This window comes from Falco peregrinus, chromosome 2 (assembly GCF_023634155.1).
Source record: "Falco peregrinus isolate bFalPer1 chromosome 2, bFalPer1.pri, whole genome shotgun sequence".
NCBI classification, from domain to species: Eukaryota; Metazoa; Chordata; class Aves; order Falconiformes; family Falconidae; genus Falco; species Falco peregrinus.
In genome coordinates, this window is record NC_073722.1 from 117466024 (window position 1) to 117492828 (window position 26805).

At 49.4% G+C, this 26805-nt stretch overlaps 1 protein-coding gene across 2 annotated transcripts in view; it reads left to right on the top strand.

The window, feature by feature from the left end:
- The first annotated feature begins 1649 nt into the window (after positions 1-1649).
- Positions 1650-26805, top strand: part of SHISA6 (shisa family member 6) — a 246087-nt gene continuing 220931 nt past the window's right edge. For both annotated transcript variants that reach the window (XR_008746120.1, XM_055797690.1), the window contains exons 1-3: positions 1650-1886; positions 1972-2902; positions 17593-17753. Coding sequence is in view for 1 of the 2 variants with exons in the window: in XM_055797690.1 (XP_055653665.1) it covers positions 2226-2902; positions 17593-17753 (838 nt within the window). In the remaining variant the exon portion in view is untranslated. The remainder of the gene's footprint in view (positions 1887-1971; positions 2903-17592; positions 17754-26805) is intronic.

A 26805-nucleotide genomic window follows, 5' to 3' on the forward strand; every position in this document is an offset into this window, starting at 1 on the left:
CACAGGGCAGGTGATTTTTCAGCGGAGGTTTCCCCCTTCTCTCCACTGCTCTCTTCCCCTTACACCACCCTCCCTGCTCTCCTGAAAACTGCTTGCCTACAGCTACAGGGCATCCCTTCAGTTCCCGTCTTCATGTGCTTCTCTTTGCTGTGATTCCTCTCTGTCCTCTGTGTGTCCTTACAGCTGGCAATGTCTTGTATGTCTTCAGGAAATGTTTGTAAAGGCTTTAGTATAGTTTGCAATGGGACATGGGGGAAGCACCAGGACTTTGAGGAAATTCAACATGGGGGCCCAGCGGCTCGCAGCAGTGAAACTGGCAGGAAGCTTGCCAAAACTGCCTTAAAAACGTGGTGCCTGTGCCCGGGTCCCTGGGTATGGCTAGCCCAGGGCACTGCTACCCATCCCTCCTGCACCCCAGAGATGCCCTGGAGGGGAACCAGTTTGAAGAAGTGGGGGGTGTTTCAGACAGGCTGGGGTGGGGGATGCCGCCTTCCCCACCCCGAGTGCAATAGCTGAGCCCTCGCAGCAGGGAACTGGGATTCAACCGGTCTCAGCGCACCTTCCCTGGCAGGTGCCAACAGCCCCAGGCTGGCGCAGCAATCCCTGTGAAGCCTGGGAGGCACGTCTCTGTGCAGGGGGTGGCAGGGCAGTGGGGACAGCGTGGCCCTGGTGGGCAACACGGCCTGACAGCCCGGGGACCAGCATCTGCCCAGCACCAGGCTGTGCTGCAGGCACTGCCCTGGGAGGGGAACCTCCTGGAGAGAGGAGGGATCTCTGCCCCCCAGCTGCCTGGGGCAGACCTGCTTGGGCATCCAGGCTCCATTAATCCCGGGAGCCCGCATGTGGACCTGACCCAAACAACCTGTGTGCATATATAGGGCCTGCTCATACACATCCATAAGGATCAAACCTCCCACACATGCAGTGACAGGGAACGTATCACTGTGTACGTCCAGAGGGTCCCTAACACTCCTCCAAACCTCTGGGGTCTACATAGCCCTCAAATATCCATAGGGACCATATTCCCTGCACACATTGATCCATAAACTCATGCACACACCAAACACATGTTATAGGAACAACACCCAGGACACAGACTACTAGGGACCATACAGATCACAGATCTCCAGCCATCACAGCCCCCGCATGCCCCTGTGGGCACTGATGTCCCATGCACAGCTGTAGGGGCTGCACAGACAGCTGACCCAGTGGGACCACGTGCCATGTCCATCCCCATAAGGACCGCATCCCCATGGACACCACCTCCTCACCTACCCCTGTAAGGACCACATCCCCACGGACACTGCATCCCCACAGACACCACATCCTCACCTCCTTAAGGACCACATCCCCACGGACACTGCATCCCCACGGACACCACCTCCTCACCTACCCCTGTAAGGACCACATCCCCACGGACACTGCATCCCCATGAACACCACACATCGCCGGACACCGCATCCTCACCCCCCACTCCGGACAGGTACAGGGGCTATACATCACGCACCCCACCAGGGACCACGCTCCCCGCACGCGCCCGTGGGGCCCCTTCCCACGCGCGGCCGGGGCCGGCGTCAGCACCCCGAGCGCTGCGGGCAGCCGGGGCCGGGACGCGCTGTCCCGGGCGGGCCGGGGGGCGGCGGGGGGCGCCGGCCCGGCGCGCTGGCGGAGCAGCGGCCCCGCGTGTGCTGACGCCGGCCCGGAGTGATGTCAGGAGCGGCCCGGCAGCGGTGGGCGGGCCTACCCCGGAGCGCCCGGCGCGGCGCGGCTCGGCTCGGCGCCCGCCCCTCTCCGTGCCCGGCTCCGCGCCGCTCCGCCCCCGCCCCCGCGAGGAGCGCGGGCAGCCCGCCGGCTCCGCGGCCCCGCTGCAGTCCCGCTCCGGCATGGTAAGGCCGTGGGCGGGGGGCGGGCGGGGGCGGGCCGGGGTGCCCGGGGCGCGGCACGCTCTGACCCTCTCCCCGTCTCTCGCAGCCCCTCGCCGGAGCAGCACCGGCCGGCTCGGGACCCCCGCCGCCTCGAGCCCCGCGCCGCCGGGCTCCGCCGCTCGCTGCGCGCCGGCATGAAGCGCCCGGCGCCGGGCAGCCGCCGCTGAGGAGCCGCGCGGCAGCAGCGGGACCCCCCCGCGCCCCCCCATGGGGCAGCGCCGCGGCCGCTGAGCCCCCCCCGCCGCCCGCCCGCCGCCCCCCACCCCGCGCCGCGCCCCGCGGCCCCCGCCTGGCCCCGCCATGGGGCCGCGGCACCTGCTGCTGCCGCTGCTCCTGCTCTCCCTGCAGCTCCTGGCCCTGCTGCTGGCCGCGCAGGCGGCCGGCCCCCCCCGCGCCAAGGGCAACCGGACCCAGGGGGCGGTGGCGCCGCGGCGGACCCCCAAGCCGGGCAAGGAGCTCCTCAACCAGACGCTGGCGGGCCCGGGGGCTGCCGCCCCCACGGCGCTGCCCGGGCGCGGCAAGGGCGCGGGGGGCGGCAGGACGCCCCCCGGCGGCGGGGGCGGCGGCGGGGGCTCGGCCCCGGCGCACGAGACGTGCTGGGGGTACTACGACGTGAGCGGGCAGTGGGACAAGGAGTTCGAGTGCAACAACAGCCTCACGGGCTTCCGCTACTGCTGCGGCACCTGCTTCTACCGCTTCTGCTGCAACAAGCGCGCCGAGAAGCTCAACCAGAGCCTGTGCCGCAACTACAAGAGCCCCGAGTGGGCCCACCCCACCACCGCCAGCGGCGCGCTGCCCGCCGACGGCAGCAACGGCGCCGACGGGGACGCCAACAAGTACGACCCGGACAAGGACAGCACCAACGCCACCGTCTACATCTCGTGCGGGGCCATCGCCTTCGTGCTCATCGCCGGTGTCTTCGCCAAGGTGGCCTACGACAAGGCGCGGCGCCCGCCCCGGGAGATGAACATACACAGGTGCGGTCCTCCCCCTGCTTCCAACATCCCTTCTGTCTAGGGACACCCTCCTCTCCGAAGGTTCCTCTTTTGCACTGCCTCTCCCAGTCTTTCCCCTTTGCATCGTCTGTCCAAGGGTGTCCCCATTGCGTTACCCACCTAAGGGGTCCTCCTTTCAACCACCCATCCAAGCGTTTCCCATTTGCGCAATGTCCAAGCATTTCCCCATTGCATGACCCCTGCAAGAATTCCACGTTTGAACTGGCTGTCCCAAGTGTCCCCTTTTGCACCACTGTCTGACGGTTCCCCACTGCCCAGCCTGTCCAAGGAGTCCCCCTTGAAGTACCTATTTGAGTCCTTATCCTCTGCGCTGGCTGACTATGAGTTTCCCCCCTTGCATCTCCAAGTATTTCACCTTTACGATGGCTGTCTAAGGGCTCCCCTTTTGCGCCACCTGTGCAGCTGATCTTCCATTGTGCTGTCATTTCGAGGGGTCCCCCCTTGAACGCCTCGCCCGAGGGTTTTTTCCATTGCGAGGGCTGTCCGAGATTTCCCTCTTTGCACCACCTTTCCAAGGCTTTTCCCTTCCCACCCTCCAGCCAGGAGTTCCTCCCTTGCACGGGCCCTCCAGGGACAACCCCACCGCTCGGAGCGTCCCTCCCGCCCCGCCACCCGTCTAGGGACCCGCTCAGCCCTCCCACCCTGGGGGCAGCACCGCGGGACCTCTCCCCTTACTCCTCGCAGCACCCCTCCGCGGCGCGGCCCCGCCTTCAGCACCGGCGCGGGGGACAGCTCCGCGCTGCCCGCCCTGCGCGCCCTGCCCGCGCTGCCCGCGCTGCGCGCCCTGCCCGCGCTGCCCGCGCTGCCCGCGCTGCCCTCCCTGCCCGCGCTGCCCGCGTTCCCGCTCCTGCCCGCGCCCCACGCCGGGGCGCCCGGACTCCCCGGTCTGCCCTAGACCCCCCGGCCCGGCCCGGCCCGCCCCGCCCACGCAGAAGTTTAGACTGAAGTGCCAAAGACATAGCTCTGCCTGCTCCTGGCGGGCGCCTTTGCCCTGGGCTCGCCAGAGGTGTTCTGGAGAGCGGCGGTGCCAGGCCGTGCTCTTTTTCTTTCCTTTTCTATTTCTTTTCCCCTCTAAATCCAGATAACTCAGGCTAGAAAGCTGTCCTTCCTAGGTGGCTGCTAGGGATGTAGTTTGGTATCCTTTTCACGGTGGTTTTACACATTGCTTAATAAGAGAGAACACTCTCGACATGTCAGAGAAAATCCCATTTAAAGGCAGAAGCTCAGGCTTCCGTAATGATTCTCCCCTCAGACAAATGCACGTACTCTCTCAGTTCGTATTTATTTTCTGGTGAAAAAGTCCCCCTAGATAGTGTGTGTACCTCTGTGAGGTTCCTATGCTTGAACATAAAAACTGGTGAGGAGCTTCTTTATAAGAACATTTGTGAGCATGAGTGGGGAAAGCCCATATCTCTAGCAGATAATGCTTAATGAAAATTATTTTGATAAATAAATTTTAATCAAAATAATTAAAATAACTGACCACATTTTTAAGGCTGAACTTCAATCGCAGGCAATAGAGTGTGATGGGAGAAATTTTAGCTTTTTACAAAGAAAAAGAGATGAGTGACGCAGTTTTTATTTGTTTGGGAAGATGTTTTTTATTTAGACTCCTGCCTTCGTAAGATGGCACACACAGGGGTGCTGGCTGGTGTGGACTACTGGGTCTTCAATGAGGACAAGTAACGCTGGCTTACACCCGCTGAGGGTCTGGCCCACATATTCAATCACAAACCCACCTGCCCCTTGTCTCTCCTTTTGCAAAAAAATAACTCCAGAGTGTTAAAAACATTGTAATATCTTTTAGGTCACTTGTGTCTGTACAGTAAAGGGTCCTGAAGGCAGCTTAGTCAGAAACTAGGTTCTTTGCGGTCTTTTCTTAACTAAGGGCTAGTTCCCCAACTGTACGGCTCTTTTGGCATCGAGGCAACTTTGTCTGGGCCTTATCTTCACACTACATTTGAAAATCTGACTTGGATAACTGTATGTCACTTTTTTGCTCTAGCTCCAGTGGGCTACAGGGTTGGATCCTACACCCTTTGAAATCAGAGGCAGTGTTGGCAGACTTGTCTGTATTATTCTTGATGTTTTCATTCCTATGATGCTTGCGTTCCTTTATTTAGATAAGGTCTGGTAAAATGATTCACCTGTGTGTAGAAGTATGAATGGCAGATTGAGTGCTTGGAAAGCTTGACTTTCAGAACATTTTAAGGAAATGATTGACTTCTATAATGTGGTAGCTGGTAAAAGATTATACCTTTCAGAGCTATGTTACCTGAACTTGATCAAAATTGCACGATGGTTTAAATATTATGAAGTGCACCTCCAGCAGACAGGGTCTGCATCGGTCTGAGGAATAATGCTGCCAGCACTCCAGGCAGAATGTAAATTGGAGGAGTGGAATGGTTTGTCTTTGTCTCTGAGAACTGCTGCTGAGTAACAGGGAGGGAGAAAATCAGAATGTAGTCAGATATTTCTATCTGTTTGTGGTTGTGTCAATTGGAGTTAAGTGTAACATCCAGAATAATGCGCTGTAGTGATGACAAGTGCATTAGATCTCAGCATGTATCCCAGCAAAACCTCTGGGAAGAGCAAAACAGCAGTATAAACAGAAATTATTACACTGGGCTAGAAACAGCCCCTCGTGAACAGCATCCCCCATCCAGGGGAGATTAAGCAAGTCGTCCTTGAACTTCACCATAAGCAAAATCACACTTTACATTTTATTTCATCGTAAATGGTCGGTTAGCAGTACTGTGTATAGATGTTGTTTCTCTGCTAAGTTCTCACCCAGCTTTTACAGAAAACCCTCATTAACTCAGTTAGAACATTTTGATGGAGACAGGGCTCATTTGATGTCTTTTGATAAAAAGGAGGGTTTACAAATTCACAGGAGAATCGTCACTCTCATGTGAAATGAAAGGCTGTCTGTGCACTGAGATATGCATGTGCATTTAAGAGCTGGAAATCTGGTCTTGTTTTCAGATGCTGTTTTCAGGCACTACCACGTACCTTTAAAGAAGAGCCACTGCTGTGATTCTGGGCTGAGCAGTGACAGTAACTGATACTTAAGTTCGTTTCTAAGAGCAGTAAGTGGAAGTGCTTTGAAAAACATTAGCTAAAATATTCATATTTTACGGAAGCACTTGTAATGCTTTAAACTTAGCTGATTTTTTAATGATTATAGGATCTTTCAGCCTGACCATATATGACTGCCTCTTGTCTTGATCTTGCTTTGGAGTTACATAGCCAGAACTAATGCACGCTGGGCTCCAGGTAGAAACTGGGGCTGATTTCTGAGAGCTGTACCCTGCAAGGTTTTATCTGCTATTGCTCACTGACTGCATTTGTGAGGATCGTTTATTTTCATCAGTTTGTCAGGTTTTTTGGTTTGTTTTTTTTTCCTCGAGCATTTCTTAAATGGGCAGAGTATTTGCTCTACTTTCAGTATGGCAATGAGTTAGGGAATCTTTGACAGTGAACAAGGAGTGTCAGCTGTTTGTTTTCAAAGCTGGGTATGTTTTTCTGTAGCAAGGAGTAGTGACCCAGAATATTCTCTTCCCCTGGCCATGACCCTAAATCCCCGCGCTACAGTAAGTAAATAATTCACTGCAGTTAGTATCACTCTATGACCCCCATTTAGCCCTCAGCAACAGTAACCATTGCACTCTCTGCCGAGTTAGGAATGCACAAATTGGAAACTGCTTATAGTTTGCAGCTAGGGTTTGAAACGTTACCAATTGCTTGCTGCATGGGCAGCCGAAGCCATTACTTGCAAGCCAGAGGGAGACAGTGGTACTGATGGCCCTGGGGCAGTGATGGAAGCCCAGCTGTTCTCATGTAGCTGCTGAGAAGCAGCACTGGGATTTTCCTCGGCAAACTAGCTCCATATCCTGCTAAAAGGCCATCTTCTGTATCTGTCCTTGCACGGAGCATGTCTGGTCAGTGTTTTGGCTTTTGAAAGGGAGAAGGGAAATCAGCACCTTCTGTTCCTAGTGCTTCTCATTGCCCTATTCTGAGGGCATCTTTGTTGCTACAAAGAGGAAAGATTTTTGTGTTACTGTTTTCTTTGGTCTCTGCTTTTGCATCCTCTGCTCTGTGAATAACAACAGAGACTGTTTTTATAAATGAACATCCTTTTCCCATGCAGAGTCCACAGTTAACTTGATCAATTTCTTGCCATTTTTACTCCGTGGCTCTGAATTTCAACAGGACTCAGAGGCAATGGTCGGTTTCTCCACAGATCCGGGAAGGCTGCATGCAGTTTTACATGATGCTAACTTAAAATGCAGGATGTTTTCTCTTCCTGCAGGCTGCATCTCACCACAGCTCTTGGGCCCTACGGTCGCTAGAGAGGTCTCTGGAGGGTAGCTAGTTTCAGCCCTCTTCGCTAAGGCTGGAGCCTGTGAAAACTACCTCTCTAGACTTAGTTTTTAAAAATGTGATCACAGCTGGCTCATTCAGCTCCGCTCTTCGCTGGTACGTGTTGCTTCAGCCAAACAGTCAAACTTCATATCTCCCCCAGGACAGAGAAAGCGCTACGAACACATGCCTGGTCATAGCGACTATACAGAAGATTTTCTTTCTTGGGTGCTGTCACTGCTTTCTTTCTCTTTGCACTGATTTGGGTTTATGCTGTGCTTCTTTTTACTCCACTCAGTCTCATTCATCGCACTCGTGCCTTTCATCTAGTCTTTGCCTTGCTTTGTAGTGTTTATTCCTGAGAGTTTCTGAGCCTCTACAGTGCCCTGTCCCTCTCACAGGCACAGAACACAGGTCCACAAACACGTGTCAGACTCGACTCAGGTAAAACAGAAAAAGGCAGAATTGTGTGACCGCAGAGAAGTCACTGATGAGTAGTTCTGCTGTTTCAAACCAATACTGCACCTTAGTGTATTTGAGGTAACTCCTGTGCTGGGAGAAGATCTGAATCCTGTCCTGTTTGCATCGATGAATTGCCTATTCCCAGCTGGCCAGATCAAGGCAGAATTTATATTGGTATGCATGTACCTGTACAAAATATTTTCCCTTTTGCTTCACTTTACATGTACTGGGGAAGCTTCAGTCTGAAGCTCTGGTCACAGTTTGCACAGTTTGGTAACTGTTTTTTCCCCATGCTTTCCTCTCTGACTGTTTTATGAAGAGCCTGGGGCTTTGGGAAGAGCAGAGGCTGCCTGGCTGCAGACTTCCACTGGCTGCTTCTGAGTCTTCTCCTTTCTTTTTGAACTTCTCCCAGCAAGAGAGGCTAGTCTCAGAAACCGCGCTGCCTTACCAAATCATTTCAGTGTCTCTAATTCCCATTTATTTGGTATTTTTCTGCTTTTTGATTAACTTTTTCTATTGGTAACCCTCCATCATAAGGTGTCGAGGGAATCCAGGCTAGCTCTGAACTTCTGTATTTTTTAGCTTTGCAATCTTATATCCTTAACTAGCAGTTGATCTGTGGGTCTTTGGAGAGCAGATGCCTTTTAAAACTTTGTTTCACATAAGAAGATCTGAACCTTATCAGGAAAGTGAGATCATGGTGCTTTTTTGCTTGCCTTTGCCCCTACTCGCAGAGGCAATCTGTATTTCCTTAGATGTGTGCACTGTGTCGCATGGAGGTCTCAAATGTCTCATTACCCAGGCAGATAAGCCTGGGATTCTTTCACAATAAATACTTTGCTGTAGTTCAGCTCCTGCCTGAATCGCCTTTGTTGCAAGGACAGGGCTTGTCAGAGAAAGTACAGTTTTAGTCAATAAGTTTAAAGTCCCTTAATTTTGCTTACAACATAGGATTTGGTGCAAAAATAGGTATCTTGTGGATGAAACTTCTTTATGCTCTCATGAGCTTTTTGAAGTGCTGCATATCCACCAAGAGCTTAGTGCACGCAGATACGCAAGCACAAACAATAACAGACTAAAAAACTTACCAGCTGAGTTCTTAGCACAACTCCTACAGACTTTCATGCCTGTAAAATACCTAGCAAGACCTGCTATTTTTATTTTATCTCCTTCCCCGGATCACCGCCAGCGCTCAGTTCCTTCTCTGTACAGTACCACTGCCTCTGGTTCTCCCCAGCACTCCTGCCTTCTTTTCTGGGTGCATCTCTTTGGCAGCGTGTCCTTTTTGCTCTCTCAAGCAGAGAGGCATGCAGCCAGGTGGGCTCTGGGGCCCGAGCCTGAGAGGGAAGGTGGGTGCTGGAGGAGCAGTCCCGGTGGCACAGCCGGTGGCAGCCCACCGTCTGCCTTGCCACGAGCTCTGAGCCTGCAGCGATGCTGGGGGACGGGACTTCTGGGGGCAGCGGCTTCTTCGTGCCGCTCGCTGTCCCTAGGTAGCTCAATAATGGTTTAGAGGTAGGTCCTGACCCTTGGTGCCCTGGCCACTTTCTGCTCAGTGTAACAGCTCTCTGCGAAGAAACATCCGTTGGAAAGATTTATTTTAACTTTTTAATCACAAAATCTTTACGTAACAGTATCTTTCTCTTTGGACCTGCTGTATCACTGTTCAAAGGAACTGGTATCACCTGTTGTGAGTTTAGTGACTATAGTAAATTTCTTGCCCACATCACATCAGTAGTAGGACACTTACTCGATTTGTACTTGTGCAAGATGTGCCGTCTAAGCACTGCTAGTATTTACTGCCCTTGATATATAGCCTAAAGAACCTGTCCCAAAGACAAGAGCTTTACTTCCCAGTTGCTGATTCTGCCGCATGTTATGAAGACAGGAGAGATGATGACTCACTGCAACAGTTGTTTTCTTGTCAATTTAACAGTGCAACACCTATACTACTTCTATTTCAGCTGAAACGTATTTTCCACATACATGCCTCCATACAGTGGGTGTGTGTCTGTGATGTAATTATGTCACCCATGTGTCAGTTTTGAGTTCACCAAGAAAAGTGAATCAGGAAAACTGCCAGCCTCATTCTGCTGTCATTATCTGGGGTAACGATATGGTCCTCAGTACATTCGTAACCAGGCTTTCATTTAAATTTGTCATTAAAGCTGGACTAAATTCCAGGAGCTTCACGTATAATTCTTGTATTTAGCACAAAGATTTTTCAGAAGACATCTGACTTTTCCTTGTAGTACTTATTTTTAAGAAAGAATATTTCCTCACTTATGCTGGGTGCAGGTGCACAAATGCTTCACTCATGGAAGTTCTTACTCCATGGGTGCATTCACCTGTTCTTGTGTGTACATACATGCATCCACCACATGCCCGCTCAGGTTGCTGTGACAAACCACTTCCAGTGTTCCTCCCCAGAAGCCCTGCTCTGAAGCACCAGATGCTCTTGTTTCTGTCAGCTGCAGAGACCAGTTGTCCCTTTTGCTGACCTGGGACTGGTACATCTCCAGTACACCGCTGAGCCCTTGCACTTTCAGATACAAGAGCTACTTTGGCAGAGTCACTTCCATGTGAAGGAATCTGCCTCCCAGAAGGGTTTGCTGGCAGCAGCATCCCCGTGTTTCCCTCCGTGTACCAGTTTGCAGTGGTGTTTGTGTAACCAATTAAATCCCCATCCTTCTGGTAGTAAGATCAGAGCACCCTCAGAATGTGGCCAGACCCGTGCCCTGAGGGTGATGCCGAGGAGGCAGCAGAGATGGGGAGAGCCGATGACAGGCAGTGTACCCTTGCCTTCTCATCTGCTGTTTCACAGCTAGCACAGGGGAATAACATGGGCAAGCGGTGCACAGCCTGCGGAAACTACAGCGTGGGAGCCCATCTCGTAGGGCAGCACAGACCCAGCTCAGTGGAAGGCAGCATGTAGCTCAGTGTGGCCAGCGTTGGAAACTTCACAAGGCACGCAGCAGGTCTGGGGACAGGCACTGAAGAAACCATGAATAATGCAGGGCTGTGCTCTGCGCGACTTGCTGGTGACTGAAATCTTCTCCCTTGGAGAGACTTGTCCCTTATAGGTGAGCTGGCTACATGGCTGGGGGAACCACCTCTCTCCGACGGCCTCTTTCTTTCCGGGTTAGTAAGAAAGCATAGGGGGATCTTTAACCTCTTTTTTTAAGGACTTGCCTTGAAATCCTGGCTGTGCTGAAGTTGGTTGGAGTTCTGCCACAAACTCTATCACAGCTATGCTTTTAGCAGGCTTTTAACTCAGCCAGACACTGCTCTTCTTACTGTACTCTGCCAGATCCATTTGGTCATTCCTTTTCCATTCTTCCCCAAATTCATAGGGACATTGAACAGGCAATTCTGTTTTCTATCACCCTGTGTGTGAAGTCTGCAAGACGGGATTTTCAGAAGGCAACTCAGTGAAGTTTTGCATGTGTACAACCTGTGCTACTGGAAGTAGTCAGCTCTTCCCATCGTTTTTTCATATCCAGCATCCTTAGACTTCTCTACTCCAGTCTTATTTCCCACAGGCCATATCCTGGCCTGCTGGGGCTGTCACCAAAGCTGCCCTTGTCTTCAGTAGAAGGAACACCTGTGCCCACACTTGTTACGAGCAATTAGTGTTGAAAATCTGTGGGTATCAGGAAAGCAGGACACTGCTTTCAAAAAAGACTGTGGTAAGGGATAACACTCCTCCAGCCTGCCATTACCTTGTTGGTAATTAAGACAGCAGGTTAAGTTTCTCAGCTGGGTTGGTAAGTGGGCAGGGTGTGCTGAAGCAAGCTGGTCCTTCACAGCCCCTGCAACCTCATGCCTCAGAGCTCACGGCAGAGGCAAACACCGATGTGTCACAAACTCTCTTCTTAAACCAGACATTCCTCCCTGTTTCAGCTGCTCTTTGTCTTCCCAGGATCTGTGTTTTTTCTCTCCAGCCCAAGAGAGGAGGCTCATGTGTGGACTGGAGCTATCCCCATCAAATACAGTCCAGAAAGTCCTTGCCACCCCTGGGGCACTGACATGAATTCTACATTTCCACAGATAGGTCCTGAAAAAAACTGACAAATTACCAGGGATGGCTGGGATGCATTCCTTCAGGTGGATCTTCCTTGGCCAGTGAAGGGGGCACTAGACAGGGAAACTGGGCTCTGGTCCCAGCCCTGCCTCAAGCTCTCTCAGTGATATCAAGCAAATCCTTCCTTCTTCAGCCCACAAAGCACTGAAAAACAACAAATTTCTCCCCATGGGTGCAGGAGACAAGCAAATTACCGCACTGGAATGACTGAGGTCAGGAAGCTAAGGCACTGGAGGTGGCGATGGAGGTGTTTCACAGTGTGAAAGTTACTGTAGGAAAAGCCACTTACAAAAGTGGACCTGGAGCCCTCTCAGCCTGGGTCTGCTGTCAGTGACATGGCCTAGCCTGAAGAAAGCCCACTGGAGTCATTCCTTTAGTCTGGATCTAGGACTGGGATCAGCTCCCTGGTGGGGGTTCTCTCTGCTGGTTTTTGAGGCCATTTCTTTATCGTGCTTGGGGCTGGACCCTCCAGTGGGACAGCCTGGTTTGGCTACACGAAGTCTACAAAATCACAGAATTACTAAGGCTGGAGGCACCTCTGATCATCAACCAGTCCAGACTCCAGGCAGGGTCAGCTAGAGCAGGTTGCCCAGGACTGTGACCAGTTGGGGTTTAAATGTCACCAATGATGGAGACTCTCTGACCTGCTGATGCAGTGTTTCAGTGTTTGAACACTCTCAGTGTGGAAGAGCTTATTATTGTGCTTAAGTGGCATTTCCTGTATTTTAGTTTGTGCCCATCGCCTTTTGTGCTGTCACTGAACACCACTGAGGAGGGCCTGGCTCCAGCAGCTTTACAGCCAGTTATCGATACACATCGATAAGATCCCCCTGAGCTTTTTGTTCTCTAGGCTGAGCAGTCCCAGCTGTCTCAGCCTCTCCCCCATATATGAGATGCTCCAAGCCCTTAAGCACTTTTGTGACCCTTCATCGAACCCAGTCCATGATGTGCACGAGGAGCCCAGCACTGGACACAGAACCCCAGATGTGTCTCACCAGGGCTACGTAGCCAGGAAGGATCATCTCCCTCAATCCTGGAGAATCACTACTGATGATTTACTTCCCCGTTGCACAAAGAAGTTCCCCTCTCCCCTCCCACAGCTCTGTGCTAGGACTGAGATGGATCCCCTCCACATACCTGCTGAACTTCATACTCTGCCTGGTCTTTACTGTGGTTTGTTCCTGTTTCCTCCATTTTATATCACTCCGCTCACTTTCTCCTTGTTCTCTTCTGGTTTTCTGCCACCCCCTGCCATTGCCTCTCTCACAGTTTGCTTTGTCTTCATTCTCTTTTCTCTTTAGCCAAGTCTGTTCATTTCATCTTTCAACACCAGGGCCCCAGCTGATGCCCAGCCTTGCTACCCTACTGCTTACATCCATCCCTTTTGGCCCTTTTGTATTTCCAGCAAGACCTGGTTTGTTTGGTTGTTGGTTTTTAGGGTTTTTTTTTTCCCTTTTGAAAGCAGCCACAACTCCCTCTTTGAATCAGGGTCCTTGTGTTCATCCCACGGTGTTTCCTCCCAAAGTACTCACTTACTCCAGAGTGGCACGAGAGCCTTCCCTGCTGCCGTTCCTGAGAGCAGGACCTGACCTGCTCTGCCTTGGGAGGTCCTGCCATGTCAGACATCAGAAGGTTTTTCTCCCATGCTGCTAGTCCAGCACTGGTCTGGAACAACACCCCTGATGTCACCATGTCTATTCTAGGTGTATGTGGAAAGAAGCTTTAGTGTTCTTACGTAAATGACATTAATGAAAAAGCTGTCATAAAGCATTATCTCAGGAGACGATTGTACAGTTACACAACTCTGGCTACTCCATCCGCTGCCACAGGTAACACGTTCCAGGGAGTGAGGTTTGTTTTCCTGAGATAAGAGATATGTCGTCACAGAAAGATTTCTGAAGTGTCTCAAAGCCTTGTGCAGGTGATTAGGATGCTGTTGACATCAGTGGGACTCATTGTACCCAGATGGCTGCACATGGAAGACCCAAATATTTCAAGTGCCTCTGTTACCCTGTTATTGAAGCTTTTGCAGTGGACACCTAGACAGCTGTACCCAAGAGTCTTATGCCGACCAAATCCTTCCTCACTTAAGTGACCGACCTTCCACCATCGTGGGACTCAGCCCGCTGTGCTTTATGGAAATAAACTGGATCACACACAACAATGTGATTGAATTGGCAAGGAACTAACCAGTTTGATCCAAGTTTGACTTGCTCCTCCACCTATAATGTTTTGTTCTGCTGGTGCTGAACCATCTTTTTTCTCTCTGTAGACATTAAAGAAGAGGTCAAAGAGTGAGCACTCAGGACACACAGTTTGGTTGGTTTAGGAGATCACACCTTCAGCATTACTGAAGTCACATTATTTCAGTCCTATACACTTAGGAGCTAGGTCTGCTTTTGCTAGTTATGTTCAGTTTAACTTGTGTGTAGTCTGACACGGCAGACATCACTTTCCTGAGTACCACCTGTGATTCCTTCATTTCATCTGAGTAACAGTCTCCTCCCTCCCAGGTGGCTGGCACCCCACCAGAAATCATTTCTTCACTCTGTTGTGACCAACTACCCACCTGCAGCAGCTCTTATTAAGATTCCTTCAAGATGAAAGACAAAGAAGGGGTTAAATTTGTTCTTATCACCTGAGTTGTATGGTTTTGTGTGGTAAGGATCAGTGAGTTCAGGTCCTGGCTGTAACCAAGGAACTACCAAGCACAGTTTTATAAGAAACTGTTCACGAACTGAAATATTGTTCTGGACACATGGTTTTGTCCTTAAGGAGGGTGGCAGGCTTGGAGTTCGGCTCTCAGGTAGATAATGACTGAGAGAATGAGGAACTTCTTACCACCTCCAGTCTTTCCAGAGTATATTCACTGACATTGCCTCACTTATTTTTAGTGAATTGAGGTAAACTGTCCATCCAGGAGGTAGGGAAACTATGTTCTTAGGACTGTACCAAACCCCATTCAAATGGTAATAATAGTAGGAGAAAGGACGACAGTATCAAGAGAAACAAGCTGACCTGCAGGGTAAGGTGGTTCTAGACTCAGAACTGTAGCAGAATTTGGGTTGGAAGGGACCTCTGGAGGTCCCTTGTCCTGCCACCTGCTTGAAGCAAGGCCAGCTTCAATGGTAGAGGAGGTTGTTCAGGGCCTTAGCCAGCTGAATTTGAAGACCTCCAAGGATGGAGATCCCTCAGCCTCTCTGGGTCCCTCTTTCAGTGTTTTGCTATCCCACTGTGACTTTTTTTTTCTTTTATAACCAAGTGGATTTTCCCTCATTGCAAGATGTGCCAATTGCCTCATCTTCTTTGCTTTGCACTCTGTCTCCTTTGCAGCTCCCCGTTAGCGGGATGTAGGTCCTCTCTTAGCCTCTCTTTGTCAGGTTAAACACATTCAGCTTTGGGAGAACTTGTTGGTACTCCTCCACTTCCATCCCGCCAGCACCCGCCAGCCATACTTCCCCATCTCCGCATTTCTTGTACTGCTGCTGTGTACCTCACTGCACACAGCCCCTTCTGAGCACACACTGGTCCCTGACCCGACCCTTCCTGACCAGCTGGCTCTGTTATATTAAGCTAAGTGGTCTACAGTGTTCTAGTGTTATCCATGCTGTCATCTTCCTCTGCACTCTGAGTGATTGCACTCTTGACACTAAGAGTGTCTTTGACAAGTGTTCAAAACGAGCCCAAGCCACCATGGGCTAGTAAATAATGGTCCTAATACAATCTCTGTGATTGAAAAATGACTCTCAGCATTTCTGTACTGCAGATACTATTAAATGGTCATCTGATGTTTAATATATCTTGGAGATATGTACTAAGGGCTCAGTTCTGCCAACCTGCTGTCTTTAGAAAATGTGTTGTCTTCAACAGGATGTACTGGGTGCTAGTGCCAAATAGACAGACCTCATTAGCTTCCCACATCCTCCCCCATCAGCAAGATCTGTAAGGCAGTGGGGAGGTATTTGCCTAGAAAAGCCATCACAGTTACTGGTGGTTGAATGAATCCTCTCCTCAGGAGGGAACCGTGCAGTATCCATAGGGCCTGGACCTCAGGCCCCAGCTGCAGGTTCTTGTCCTGCCACTCATCTTCTCTACAACCTCGGGCAAGAGGCCAAAATTTCAAACATGTCCTGCAAGTTGGTGGCCAGTTTGAGATAACTCAGGCATGATTGTGAAAGATGGCGAGCACCCACAGATCTGTGTCAATCAATGGGAATTCAGCGTTTTTTGGAGAACACCAAATAGCAGTTCCTCTTATTCAGCGAGGACTAACCACAGGAGTAAACAAAAGGACTTGGAATAGGACTAAGTATCTCTCTCTTATTGCTGCCACTTTCACCTCTCCTAGCACAAAAAAAAAAAAAAAAAAAAAAATCTGTACTCACATGTCGCTGCATGTGACAACCCCTTTACTCCATTTGTGTCACTATGTGTGCACATACACATACCATAAGATTGGTTATTGCTTCTGTGCCTGCCCTCTCTATAAACTATAATCAAATGAGGTTAAAAGTATTCTTATTCTGTGCAGGGTTGTTGTGAACTAATGTAATCCTCTTCTGGAGACCCTGAGATCTTCCCAGAGTTTCTTCTGTAGAGCACATTAGTGTTGCAATTCTTTATGCACAAGGATAGCAGTCTGTAGAGGAAATGATTTGGAAAATGCAATGGACTCAGGCCCCAAAGTATTTCTTATGTGAAAGACCAGAAATATGGCATTTAAGGAACACTAGTAGATATGAGCAACACCAGCATCTCTTTCGTCAATACACAGGGAAGGAATTTCTCCTCCTCACATCTTTTTCTTGGTACCTGAGGTGACATTAGGCATATTCCCTCTGCCAAAAGAAAAGAACCTTTCAAACTCTATCATCTTTAGAACGCCACTGTCCTTTATAAACCATGCAAGCCATCCCCTTCCTCCTTTTCCTATGGCTCAAGAGATAGCTTGTGGCTGCACTAAGAAAATCAGGGCATTTCACGCTATAATTGTTCCACTGTGTTCATGATACTCACAGAGGAAAAAAAGTCTTTGAGTATCCACTCGTCCAGGGGGAAAACATTGGATGCAGATTGAACTGTGTGACATTTCTTTTTCTTGGAGAATAGCAGAGAGACCTCAGTACCTTTAAATAAATCCCTAATGGACAAAAAAGTAAAGGCAGGCTAATAGCTGTGTTGACATTAGCCCATGAAAACTGTTCAATCCTTTTCTTCTGGACTGCTGGTTCTCCTTTGAGAAACCCACTCCCACCACTGCTGCTTATTGAGCTTCTTGCAGAAAAAACAAGGATTTAAGGAGCGTGGGGACCAGACCCCTAATCTGATTTTATCTTGAAGAGGTTTGGCTTGGGCAGGGCAGTTTTGGTGTAACCTTTAGAAGATCACAGCACCTGAGTCTCAGGGCTCTGGTGACTCTTTGTGCTATGGAGAACAGTTCATCTGCACTGTCATTGACAGCAGGGAAAGTGATGGAGAAAGAACATAACCCTGGGGTGAAGTGAATTAGTGGAAGCATATGAACAGCTAAACAATAGCCAGGCAAGCCTGTAAATACACGCAGCAGATGCACATAAAGAAGCTAAGCTTTTAAGCCATATATTTCCTTTTTGTTATCGTTGCTTTTTTCTGTTTACGGTAGAAATCCAACTACTGCTGGATGCACACAGTGACTGTGAAAGTGAAAACACTGCACGCCATTCCTACTGTGTGAAAATACGTTTTTTCCCTATTTCTCTCTCCCCAGGGCTCTGGCTGACATCTTAAGGCAGCAGGGACCAATCCCAATAGCACACTGTGAAAGAGAGACTATCTCGGCCATAGATACCTCCCCCAAAGAAAACACCCCAGTCAGGACATCTTCCAAAAACCATTACACCCCCGTGCGCACCTCCAAAAGTAACCCAGGTAAGTGCTGCTTTCCTGTGCTCTTCAGGGGTGGCTGTGCCAGTCCTACGTTACAAGTCAGCAGAACATCACGCTTTACAATAGTGGATTTTGTGAACCTGAAATTATGATAATAGACGTCTTTAACAGGCAACCAGAGCAAAGGAGTGCAAGGATCAGTGGTGAGGTTTTTGCTGAACAGAGAGGCTGTTCTCTCTAGGCGTTTTAAAAATTCAGAATCAGTGAGGTATAAATTCAGCTTATACCGAAATGCTGGTGTTAAGCTTCGAACACTGTGTATTTCCAACAAAACACATACACTGTAAAGCATAATCGGGCTCTCTGCACACAGCAGTTGAGAAGAAAGAAATCCACATAACTGGGGCCACCTTATTTATTCAGGTGAACTATAGGCTTGTGCTGAGAGGGGAGTGTGGAAGGTGGCCTAAAGGGCATCCTGGGAGCTTAAAGGCACTGGCCGGAGGTCCACCAGAAGCATTGGCCTGGGAACGGGGACACACCTTTTTTTTCTGGTTTCTACTGGCTGGGTGAATTTGGTTAAACTATTTGGCTCTATTCTGCCTTGATTTCCCCAGTGGCACAAGGATGCCAGCCTTTAGGGAAAGATATTGTTCTGATTTATTTAATGCTTCATATATTGATAATTGTCAAAACAATGTCTTGATGGTTGCAGACCCCCTTTGTTAAGTGGGCTACGGTAGACTTGCCATCACTTGCCATCTCTCAGGTGCCACTGGACATGTGCCTCAAAGACGTGCCCTCATTCAGTCACAAGATATTCAGCTTCATGTAGAAGTTTCTGGGTGGCACTTCCTGACCTGTGTCACCCAGCTCGTAGAGGAGGTTTTGCTAATGGTCCCTACCGGGGAAGCTTCTGAAGGAAGCTGGCAGGAGCTCAGACTGCTCCACAACCTGCAGGGCTTGATGTGCTCTGCTCTTTGTGGAAAGGGCCCATGGCTGAGGGCACTGATGGTTTGGTTTCCATTGCCTTGTTGCCGTGACCTTTAGAAAGGTTTTGCTGCAACGTGCATCACCCTATGGAGACAGGAACAGGTGACCATATTCTCTGGAAGCCTCCCCTGCTGCTGGGAACAAAATAATTTCTCTGAGAAATAAGGATTTCTTTGCTCTTGCTCTCCAATTTTCACTCAAAGGCCAGTGAACCCTGTGTTTATTTATATATATATATATATATATTTTTTTTTTTTTTTATGCCAGGGAGTTGTACCTCTGAAATAAAATGCTGGGCTGGAGAACAGTACAGGAGGTGAGCTGTCTGGAAGAAGGTGCTTTTGCATATCTAGGGCTTGAGAGTGGCCCTTGACAGGATATGTGATTTTGTCCCAGGATAGAAACACAAGAAATAAGGGTTTATGGCCAGTAAACAGGTATGGACACCATCAGAGAACAACTCTGACATAAACTTTACGATGAGATGATTCCCTTTTTGAAGGCATCCTGTCTCTTCCCCTTGGCTCCTGTTGGTCAGTTAAAGCAGGCAAATCCTGAACAAGGATGTTGAATAAATTCTTTGATTGCAGCAGAAGAAACTAGCTGGATAGCGGAAGCTGAATTAGGTGTCATTTTTAGGCACTGTCAAGTGTGAGAAAAGGCAAATGGGAAGGCTTGAAAGAGGAATTGCTAATTACAGAATTCTCTGGCATCTGTTGGTAGCTGATGACTCCAATGCACGTTTTTAAGACTTACTACTACCTTAGTGGAGGCACACAAGGATGCAAGGACCAGAGCACAGGTATCGTGATGGGGTGCTAGTACAAATGGTCACACTGCAAAGTGACAGCACCCAGTAAGGAGTCTACTTGGTCCTTGCTGACTACTGGGGCATGAGATGAGCTAGGCAAAATGGTTGGGAAGGAGAAGACATGCTGTTGAAGATGGCAGTCTGTTCAGTCGACCTCTGCTTGTCTGTACATTTGCCCATACTGTGTGAAGGAGAAAAGCCATCACAGCTCAGTCAGGGCTGAAACAGGCAAGACACAGGCAACAGGAGGTCACTAAAAGAAGATACTCCCAAACCCAGCTACAAAGGCAGCTTCCACAGCCCTTGGCAGCTGCAGGGGTAATGGATCACCTCGGCCTCGGGGCAGCCAGTTGGACCGAAAGTCACAGCGAGCCCCTGCCAAAGCTGGGGGGGGACAGGGGGACTTGCTCTTGTAGCTTGCCCAAAAGAACTTGTTCCTGGCTCAGCCGTGTCCGTTATTAACGTGTCCCCATATATCAGATGAGACAGAAAGCTGATCACTTACAAAAGGTCATGCTCTCATAAAACAACTATACAGCTGATGTTTTTTTATAGTGTTTCTTTGCGGAATAGGGCAATGCTCCATTGTGACTATACTCTGTTACCCACCTAATCTTCACATTATTGCAGTAATCAGGAAATTGTGTAAGTGAATGCTAAAATTTTTTTAGGTTGGGAAGGAAGTAAAAGTTGGAAAACATGACTGGGTTATAGCATGTTGAACTAGAGTAAAGCTGGTAAGCCCTGGTATGGAAGTAGAAGAGGAGTCACCATCAATACTTGCTTTAGGTGGAGAAGAAGAAGAAAAGAAGTGAAAAAGGAGTGAAAAAGAGGGGAATGTGGGACAGCTTGGGGAAAAAAATAGAGGCAGTAATATGTAGTAGCAGGATCCAGGCAAAGCACTGCTCACTGGTGCTGCAAATTGGCTTGAGACCACCACAGGTGTGGGGTTTTGCAGCAGGATCTGAAAAGCATCAGGTCTGCTGGCTGTGGTTTGTCTCAGGTCTCTGAAGTATGAGAGGTTAAGCAACCAGAAAGGACTAGAGTTATTACATACCAGCTGAGATTGAGTTTTGTATTTGTTTTACTTGGAACTTCTGTTTTCAAATTTGTAACTAGAAGGGTGCCCTGAAGTCTTGCTAAACAAACCAGCTTCATTTTTCCATTAGGCTTGTTTGGTGTCAGTGAACAAAATGATTGTGGGTGAGAATGACAAATCGAGGTGGCCTGTGTCTGAGGCAGCAGAGTCCAAACAAAGCAGCGTGTGCAGGTGCTGCTGAGGGCATGCCTGCAGCCATCAACTTGCTGGGTGGTGCCTGGTGTTTCCTGATGTGAGGATGAAGAGGAGTCCAACTCCCATGTGCCAGCTGCTACCCTTCCTGCCTCGGTACTCAGGTACTCAGGCAGCCCTCAAATGGTCACAGCAGGAGATGGCAGAATGGGAACGTACGATGTCCTCTGGTAGTCGCCAAGCTATGGGCACCGTCTCCGGCTGTCGCAGATGCCTGAAGGAGAGTTCAAGATCAAGGCCAAGTCCGCAGTGTATTTGCCCAGGCACTTCACAGCAGGTGGTTTCAGAACTCCGTGAGCTCTGCAGTGGGACAGAGGGCCCGGGGTTAGCTTTACTCTGTACTTCGCTGTTGAGCTTTGAGATAGAAGAACCCAGGTCTAATTAATGCTTGTTTAAGGGAAAAAGAGCAGTAGATCTCTCCGTCATACACATGGAGACAACTGCCATTCTTCAGACAAGGCAGCTGGTTTTGGGAAGGCTTCGGCCTCCTTTACAGTGGCCACCTTCCCCAGGTGACGGGGGAGCCGGTTATTTATTGGAAGCTGAATACATTTCTCACGCTGGGTTCTGCTGAGCTTGAGTGTCCCAAGTGCCCAAAGAGCATCGCTCCAGAGATGACTGCCACTTTTGCTTTCCTGTGAGAATCTGGCTTATGTCTTTTTGGGATGCCAGGGGACAGTTCACATCCCCCTCCACCCACTCCACCCCGCCCCCACTTCCACTGAGATTTCTGTTCATTACTATTATGCAGTGCTGCTATTCTGGTGGGGGTAGGCTCTTTGCAGATAAGAAAACCTGAAAGCTGTGCCTACAGATTGCTTGGGTCAAAGCACACCTCTCCAGCTGTGCACCACCTAATTGGTATGAGCTACAGCACACTCCGTACACAGGACTGCTCCTCCAGCCCACACAGACCTCTTGTTAGTTCACTGTTTGCTATTGTGAGTAACAGGTAAAATATGATGAACCTGAGATTACAGGAAATCCATCTCATTAGCTATCTATTGGCATTTTTAGTGCCTCTGTCGCGGTAGCACCTTTAGGGGTGTGGGAAGGAAAACCCTAGCAACATTTCCCCCGTCTTTTCTCCTTGGCCCTGTTACCTATCTTGACATCTGCCATGAAGGTCAGTGCCATTCATTTGTTCAGTGGATGGCCAGCAAATATCGGCAAGGATGAGGATAGATGGGAGAAAGGTCAATAGTTCCTGCGGGCTTGGAAAGCATCGTACACAAACAGCAATATGCTCCCATGGAGGAAGGTGCTGCATTTGGCACAAAAGACAGAGTCTGAGCCACAGGCAATCCTCCTGCAATGTCCACAGTCAACTGACGTGTCAGAAAAGATGAGGCCAGTCCCTGTGACAGTGATACTGATGGACATTAGCATTAGCGGAAAAATTAAGACTAGATTCTCAGCTCAGATGACTACCTCCAATACCATCCTTGGATATCTGAAGGGCTTCTGAAAGTCAGGTGCAAGGGCTTGGTTTGCTTTTCCCAAAATGTGGCCAACAAAGCACCCACAAGATTCAATCCCTGCAGAAATTGTCAGACAGGGGGTTTCTGACTGCCTTGGTGATAGAGGGGTAGCCAGCTCAGGACTAACAGTCATGCAGGGAGCCGTCTTATTACTGTATTCCAAACCCAGACCCAAACACAAGAGACTCCAAGTAAGAATTTGAACCAGATCTTTGGCTGGTGTGAATCAGTGCTGTACTATCACAGTGATGGGGAAAGGGCTTGGTTTATGTAAATCCTTGTGGTACAAATCTGTGATGCTCCAGGACAGCACATGGTCTGAATTGATCCTTTATTCTCTCAGTCTCATTCTGGCTCTTCCACACTGGCTCTTTTTCATGCAATTCACCTTGATACTCTTGCCAGCCTGTGAGAGAGGGGATACTCAGGACCATTAGACTCGTGTGGGAAGCTATGTGGGAGGAGAACCTCTCCAAATATGTTCAGGACAAGGATGTCCTTGCTGCCATTGTGCAATGCTTTCAGCAGTGAAAGGTCCCCAGATGTCACCTACTTGGGCATGAGACAGGTAGGTAAAACCTGTGCCTGGAATTATGCTGCATCTGACTAGCTCCAGGATCAGGAGGCTGTAAGAGCAATGACAAGACTTTTTTTTTTTTACTTTCTGGAGAAAAGGATCTGGCCTAGTTTTATATTCTTTTGGCCTCTTAATTCTCAGAATATCAAATTGCATCACCAACAGACTATGCTGGTCTGAAACCAGCTCCAGATGTGCCAGGGAAGAGCTGACTGCAGGGGGAAATTGAGATGATTTTCCAGTGTGAAAAATCTTCTGCTCTTCACCTGTGTTAGGGACAGGGTACTTGCAGGTGTGAAGAACAGCTTATTGACAGGATTACCACTTTGAATGCAACAAACAACACAGGCTAGCACTCTGATTAACCTGACGTATCTGGGGAAGGCTTTTAATAAGCCATTTGAGTCAGGATGTTCCAGAGACGTACGTATTCAAAGTGCTGTTTTCAGCAGTGCCTTCCACCCAGAGGCATATTCTGAGCTTGTTCTGAACGTGAACAAATGCAGGAGAGGCCTTTAATCTTTATGGAAATTGTAGCTAGCATCTCTAGCCAAACATAGGCGGAGCAGCATGGGGAGTGCTTCCATCCTGATCATCGCACAGGGGAGGGCATCACCGCCTTGGTCCCCCTCTCCCCTGGCTATGGGCTCAGTGCAGGCTCCAGCCCTTCCCTAACGCGCAGGGTGAGCCAGGGCAGCCAGCTGCTCACATCTCCTCCAGGTCACACATCCATTATCCCTGTCCATCCTTCTCCCTTTCCCCTCTCTCCCTTCCCCCAAGTCCCCAGCTGGTCTCTGCTTCAAATTGCTTCCTTTATTCATTCATTGAATTCTCTAACTTCTCCCCAAAATCCCCAGCAACTATTTGAATTAATTTACCGAGGATCAGTGTAGAAATATATGTTGAAGGCGTTCAAATTCCCTGCTGCTTCACAGTTTGTGTTGTCATTTACAGCTGTTCAGGGGAATACAAAGCAGGTGTAAAATGATCCCCCAGTCCCCACAGTAGCATTTTACAGCCCCTGTGCTCTGTTGTGAGAAACTAGTTAAGGTGCAGGTGGGTGAAGAATTAGGGAAACCACTTGGAAAACACCCAGAGAGTTCCAGGAACAGGGTTTTTCTTTTCTCTGTACTGTTGCCATTCACTGACGTTTGAAAAGAAAGAAATGGGACCAGCTTTGAAACCTCTAGGATCTGCAGAAGACAAGGCAATTCAGTGCTACTCCATCTGCTTTTTCCTCCAGGCACACCCCTGTTACAGTAAGCCCCAATGCTTCCCACAGCTTTCCCTCCCAGGAAGATCCCAAAGGGGTTAATACATTTCCTGAGCCACCAGAAAATGACAGATTTTTCTGTCTCGGAACATTTCAAGAGTAAGAGTTATTCAGTGTCCTGGCATCCAAAATACCGTTGCCCAAAGTCCAGCAGTGTGGGGAGAGGTGGATGCTCTGGAATTGCAACTAAGATAGGACACTAGCTGCTATCCTCGTTGATGTCATCTAGGTTTCTCACTTATGTAGGACCTAAGTTAGCATATTCAGTGTTAGATACCATAGGTATTCACTCACCTCTAGTACCGGAGCGTGTGATGCCCTCCTACACTCTGTGGCATTACTGGTCTCCATTTTGCAATGGGGAAAAGGGGCACAGAGGGGCAAGGGCCTTTCTTTGAAAAGTATTGGGGTTACCATCTTCCCTTGAGTTCACAGTAAATACCTACAGCTTTGTAAATACCTGTCCCTGAGTAGTCTGTGCACTTTGCCCAGGTGTGGGAGAGCAGTTTTGCCCTGGGACCCCCACTTTCCCTTCGGGTCAGCAGCCTCCGAGGGGGCGCGTGCTGCAGGGTGTTCTGCAGTCCTCCGAGTGCGCAGGGATGCTCCATCCTGCATCTTCACGTGAGCACAGACCTGACCTCCCATCCTGTGCCTGAACAGCAAGCGCGAGCTTTTACACTTGCATTGAAAAGCAAAGACTTTGTCCCAAAGTACAGGCAATCCAGGAAGCACAGGAGAAGGGATGGGATGGAAAGTCAGGGGAATGAACTGCAATGCAATGAGCTTAATCGCCCTGATTCCAAATGGATCTTTTAAACTGTTAAATATTTCTTCGCTTATCCTTTCTTAATCTTACTCATTTGGACATTCATCCTCCCTCTTCTGTTGCTACCGGAGATCAGGACCTAGTGCTGTGGGGATATTCCCCCACTGAGGGGGGCTGGGGCTGCACCTACTCCTGCCTCTAGTCATTGATTTGTTCTGGTCTCCTGAGTGTTTTACTGAGCTGTAAAGTTTTAGGGTAATGTATGAAAAGGAACCTTTGGGAAAACTGTGCCCTGCTAACAAGACACATGAGACAACAAAATATCCCCACCATGAATATATTTACCCATGAACTTACTAGAGAATAAAAAGCAACAACATTTGCAACCACTTCTTGTGTCTCATATCCAAATATCTCCCATGACTGATGTCAGGGTTTCATGCGTCAAAACAGCTAACGACTGACAAATTTGAAAAAAATTAAAGAAACAAATGTCTAACTAACTGTTGCGGGGGAAAAAATGAGTAGGTGGAGTGTGTGTGTATATACACACATATGAACTCTTGATACTCCCACGAACCACAGAGCCATGACAGAGTAGCAACATCCAGAGCTACGGGATAAATATTAGGTGCCTGCTGAAAGTGTTTTGGTGGAATTTAACATTCTTTCAACAGAGTGCAGTCCCAGAGCCACAAAGCCAGGCATGGCAGCACTTATCATCTACAGCGATATCTAGAAACTGTAGGTTACTATGGTAACAGCATTTTTTTTTTAAGAAAGACTAACGCAAGTTGTGAGCAGGAGAGAGGATTAAGCATATAGATTTACTTTGAAACAAAGCCTCACAGCGAAACGCAACCTGCTGAAAACACTACAACAAAACACATGGAGAATGTGGAAATTAATTGAAGGGGGCTTTTCTGGCACAGTGCTCTGGTGGAGGAGAGGCATTAATGTGGAAAAAGTCTGGGAGTCTAATGCAGGTGTGTGGCCAGCCAGGGACCTGCATGCTGCAGGTGACAGAGTGGCTGTGGGCATGTGCTGCAACACGCTGAGTGATGCCCTGGATCGCACCATGTGGCAGCATCAGCTCCTCGTGCCCTGTGCTGCCTGCTCGCTGCACACACAGCGGGAGTGGGAGCGCATGGGCCTCCTTCCCAGAACCAGGCTTTGATATTTGTAACAGTTGCTGGGTTTAAAACCAAATCCCAGGGCTGGTGGGACTGGGGAGGTACCAGGAATGGGACTGATAGGGGAAGGAGAGGCACAGGAATGGTGGCCAGGAGCAGTGAGAAGGAGTTACGGAGGACAGAGGCTCTGTGTGTGTAGGAGGTCCAACCTGATGCATTTGGCTGCTTTACCAGTTCCTGAATCTGTACAGCTGGACCAGGAATAGCAAAGTGATACTGTTCTCAAAACATACAAAAGCAGAGATGGAAACAGTTTTGGAGCACAGCACCTAAGGGGGAGGCCACTTCATGCCCTCATCCCATGGTGCTCACACTGCAAAGTCTGCGTTTTGGGTGACAGAAAAGAAAGTTGTTTATGCCAGGTGGTTCCCCTCAACCTGCGCTCTGTCCTCCCCCTCCAGGTCTGGGAAAGGCAGAGGGCCACTGGGGCAGGTATCTGGCATGGGGGTACTGGAGAATTTGAGGTGCCGTGAGAAGGGGCAGGACTGGGAGATACTCCTTTCCCTGGGGAGCACTGGGTGTCTGGGCTGAAGCTGTTGCTATGCCATGCCATGCCACCTCAGCACTCACCAGCTGCCCAGGATCAGGATCAGGATCAGGATCAGGATCAGGATCAGGATCAGGATCAGGATCAGGTCTGCTAGGAGCACCTGGGAAACAGGAGCAGAGGGTTGTCAGAGGAGGAGCGGGGGGCAACACAAAGCTCAGC